General features: G+C 44.0%; 1 protein-coding gene across 1 annotated transcript; it reads left to right on the forward strand.

Moving 5' to 3' along the window:
• Positions 1 to 1,271: 1,271 nt before the first annotated feature.
• Positions 1,272 to 4,218, forward strand: PHALS_13217 (uncharacterized protein; the record flags this gene model as incomplete). The annotated part of the gene is made up of 5 exons (XM_024728930.1): positions 1,272 to 1,319; positions 1,379 to 1,429; positions 3,673 to 3,789; positions 3,868 to 4,003; positions 4,073 to 4,218. The coding sequence occupies 5 exons, from the start codon at positions 1,272 to 1,274 to the stop codon at positions 4,216 to 4,218; spliced, it is 498 nt and encodes a 165-aa protein (XP_024579357.1).

A 4,218-nucleotide genomic window follows, 5' to 3' on the forward strand; every position in this document is an offset into this window, starting at 1 on the left:
TTAATCTTGGCACTGGCAAAAAAAATCATTTACCGAATAATTCCAGTGTGGTCATTACAGTCGGTTCAAAGTAGTTATCCGAGAGTTCAGGGCTTCTATGTGTCGCTGAAATATTCAACGTTTTGGCAGGCGCAGCGATCGATGTATTAGCTCCCAAGCAGAACTATGTTGGGTTCTCTAAGCCTACGAACGTTGTACAGCTGCCGACCCCATTGTCATTATGCGACTAACTTCTCTGACACGTAAACAATGCCAAGCCGTTAGCCGCAAATCAATCTGCCAGCGTACTGCATTAAGCAGTTCGCAGATCGAACCTAATTTTTCATGTTAATCTATGCGTAAAATGAAAAATTTTACGAATGAGATTTTGGACATTAGCGTGGTGTTTCTGCGTAGACAGTAAAATTGGGAATATTCAGAGATAAAGAGATGCCATTCTTTTTGTCTAACGTACCGCATAGTCGTAACCAACGCTGTACTTCTCAACTGGCAACTTTTTCACGAGTACAAGTCACCATGATAGTAAAGATTCCTCATGCCACTCTTCACTCCAGTTTACAATCTGCTTGTCGTTTGGTGTAATCGCGATGAGATCTGCTGTATGGCTATAGCCTGTAAACAACCCACTGCACATGACGAGAACGTATAGGATGTCAATTCAACCTATTTTTTCTGGCGTCTTACGCCTATGTTCGAGTAAAGTTGTCATTTGATCGGTCGTCACTACAAGTCGCGCACTAAACCCACAGCGTGTGCAAGAGATACCGTACAGTGATGTTGTGCAAAGTATTGTCGTGTCGTGTTTGCGCCCACCAAAGTTCGATTTTTTCATGCTTACTGCCATTATTGTCATCACGAAAACTTAACTGCAACAGAATCCATTAGCGACGTCGTTAATACGAGGTTACTAATAAAAGGTGGGTGTCGTCCTGCAGCGACAATTAGAGGGTAATTAATGGGACAAATTTTGGCTTCTCGATCGACACATTCGTCTTTGCCTCGCTTAATCCAATTGATAATGGTTCGATCGCATCACGGCCGTTCTATGCCTGCATTTTAGAATTGTAGCTGTTAGTGAATGCTGAGTTACGGCAGGTACCAGTCGTCGACGTGAATAGCCGCCCACTTAAAAATACAGCAGGCTTCACACAATATAACTCCATCTTTAGCTTCTCATGGATGGATTAGCAGCACTCCATCAGCGTGAAAGAAGGTATCACATTCAGCGTGAAAGAAGGTATCACATTCAGCGAAATTCTGTATACCATCCGATGGACGTGCATGGTGCAGGAAGAACTAAACCATTCATCTTTGATAAGGCGAGTAGATCCGGATCTAAACTTAACAGGTCAAACAGCTAATCGTTCCCTTCGCACAGCAAAACAAAGACAACCACTTTATGCTCTATACGCAGACGGGACTGCTTTCCGTGACTTGTTATCGATAGCTTGTCGTCGCAACCCTTTTGTGAAGTATTCTGTGTCGTAGATTTTGCGCGCTAAACAAAGTTTATCACCAATGATGAAGGAGTACCCAGTGCAATGTATTCACAATCGCAACGGTTACAAATAGATATCGTCACAATTTCCTATGCCAAGTCAGATTTGGTACTGGCGCTACTAGGTATAGATCTACTTTTTCAACAACACACACACAAACACAATCCGATATATACACTGCCCGTATTGTACTCGTGCTCGCATTCTTCAGAAACAGCAGCATATCTAAAGCTGTAGTTGACATTGCCACAGATAATGTAGTCCACGACCACAGTGTCATTCATCAGCGCCATTAAAAACATTTTTTGCGAGCTAACCTCCGTATCTTAACCATAACAAATTTTTTGCAATCATTCTTTTGGCTTGCAGGTGCAGCACCCCTTATATTCCTGAAGTTATGCCTCGAACTCTTGCTTTCATTTCCGTTTCTAGGTCGAGCATTCTGAAACTCATGCTGAAAGGTGGAAGATATAGCACCTGATACTATACGTAATCGGACACAGGACAAATGGAGATGTTGTACATGTCAATACATCCTCGACATTTCACAGAAATGTTTATCTCAGCTCAATCCACTACACCACACGACTTAACCAGATTCATAAATTGCAGTGTCGGAAGTGACTTGTTCATGAAGTCTGCTATCAAATAATCGGATAACACATACTGATTTTTGAGCTGATTCTCCTTAACTGCATCCCAGGCAAAGTATCAGCATAGGTCGATAAGTTTGGCACTCGACTGGTATTCGGCAGGATGTACCATCGCGATAATAATTTGATTGCCCACTTCGCCACTATTGCACATGCCGTCTCAAAAATGACCCCTGAAGAAAATGACGAATCCAGAATGTCGCTTATGCTTCAGGAGCCAGAGCCATAAGAGTCATATTCTCGGCTTCGGCCGATTAGACAGAGTCACTGTCCTTTGACGCTCAGACTTGCAGATAACGGGCGTACCACCCAGTACGACTACAGTAGCAGATCAACGTGTAGTGATATCACTACCACAGTGAGCGTCACCATACACGGTGGATATGTAGGATGGTAATTCGCTGCGCTAAAAGTGAATCTTGAAGTTGCACAGGTAATGTGGTTTACGCATTACAGCCTTCATGTGAATTTTATGAGAAGATGAATCAACTCGCGGATTGATACACAATATTCGATAATTTTACGATAGTTTCTCGAGTCAGCGATTTCATCCTTGGTGGAATCGCTCAGGGTCTGACCAGAAATGTTCGGATTTCGGCATTGTTGTAGAGACTTGACCAAACTTTTCGTTTTGCTGCGAAACGAATCGCGACTGGCACTAGTGGAGAATTCATTTCTCAGTGAAATGCACCGAGAGAGCAGACATGACGATCACGGCTTTATCGCGATCCTGAGTAGTTCATCGGCCCATAGCGCAAAAGGAGAGATTTAGTCGTCGAAGAAGGCAAGTGTCATAATCTTATGGCTGAAAGCCGACGGACTTCAAACTTTTGTATATTGTTGTGCCAACAGCCGCAGTTTGATGAAACCCATAGAGAAATTGGCGCAACTTGCACACCGTTTCTTCAGTGACATGGCTGCCTTCTGGTGGTCAAATTTAGACCTCGTCGTACAGATCGACATTATGGAACTATGTTCAATCTCGATTGAACACTTCATGCATTTTCTTGCAGGAGATGATGAGGAACGTACGCACGGAATTAAAACGCGCGACCGGACAATAAGTTGCTTGATAGTCGCCCCCGAATACGTATCTTGTATTGAACGTTAATTTTTTCAGCTTTCCGCTTGAAATCGAACACCCACTTCAGCACCATATTGACCAACCAACGCTGCAATCTTGAAAAGAACGCTCTCCTCTTATTATCAAAAAGCGAGGCTTGCAATCTGCTTATATTATCGAACTATTGGGAGCGCCATGCAAAAGCGTACCTGCTTCATATAGAGAGTAAAGTGGTCCTAAGTCTGAGAGAATTAGTGTCGCTTGGGGAAGCTCATATCCATAGGCGTATTCGATGCATACAAATCAATAGTGGTTGAGAAATTTACAGCAAGGGGTTCCACGATTTGTGCGCACAACTTGGTACACCGCGGCAACAGGGTAGGTTGAGCGAGATAATAGCTCGGTCATTGAGATGGTATGAACAATGGTTTATCATCAGTGGCTGCTAAAAGAATAGTTGAGGGCGTCGGACCGCCGCCTGCACGATCAATCGGCTGCACACTTCACGACACAACACCAGGTCTACTTTCAAAGCTCAAAATGTTTTAATAACACATGTGTTCGGTGTGTGCGGGTATGGAAGATGTTCATCGCTAATTGTTTATGCTGCATTTTCTTGAGATAAGCAAACGTAACGTGCTTGGGGATATAGGTGTCGTGGACAATTGCCCTCATTACACGATCTCCATCTGTGAATGGTTTAGCTGTTAGGTCAGCTGACTGCCATCAAATGATCTCACAGCGTGTCAAGACTGCTGAGGACATGGAGATTAATGAACGCACCATCGGTACCGAAGTTATCCTTGACCATGCATTGAAAACAATGTTCACACCACACCTCTTTCTTGAATGCTCAGTCATCCATCCAGGCCCAATGATGGTGTCCCACGTCCGTGTGATCCGACTAATGTCACATCGCGAACCGCGCCCCGCTGCACCTATTCATATAATGGCATCGAGCGTGCTCGGTGGGCAGCTCGCGCCATCTTGTGCAGAATCCTGA

This window comes from Plasmopara halstedii (assembly GCF_900000015.1).
Source record: "Plasmopara halstedii genome assembly, contig: Scaffold_658, whole genome shotgun sequence".
Taxonomy (NCBI): domain Eukaryota; phylum Oomycota; class Peronosporomycetes; order Peronosporales; family Peronosporaceae; genus Plasmopara; species Plasmopara halstedii.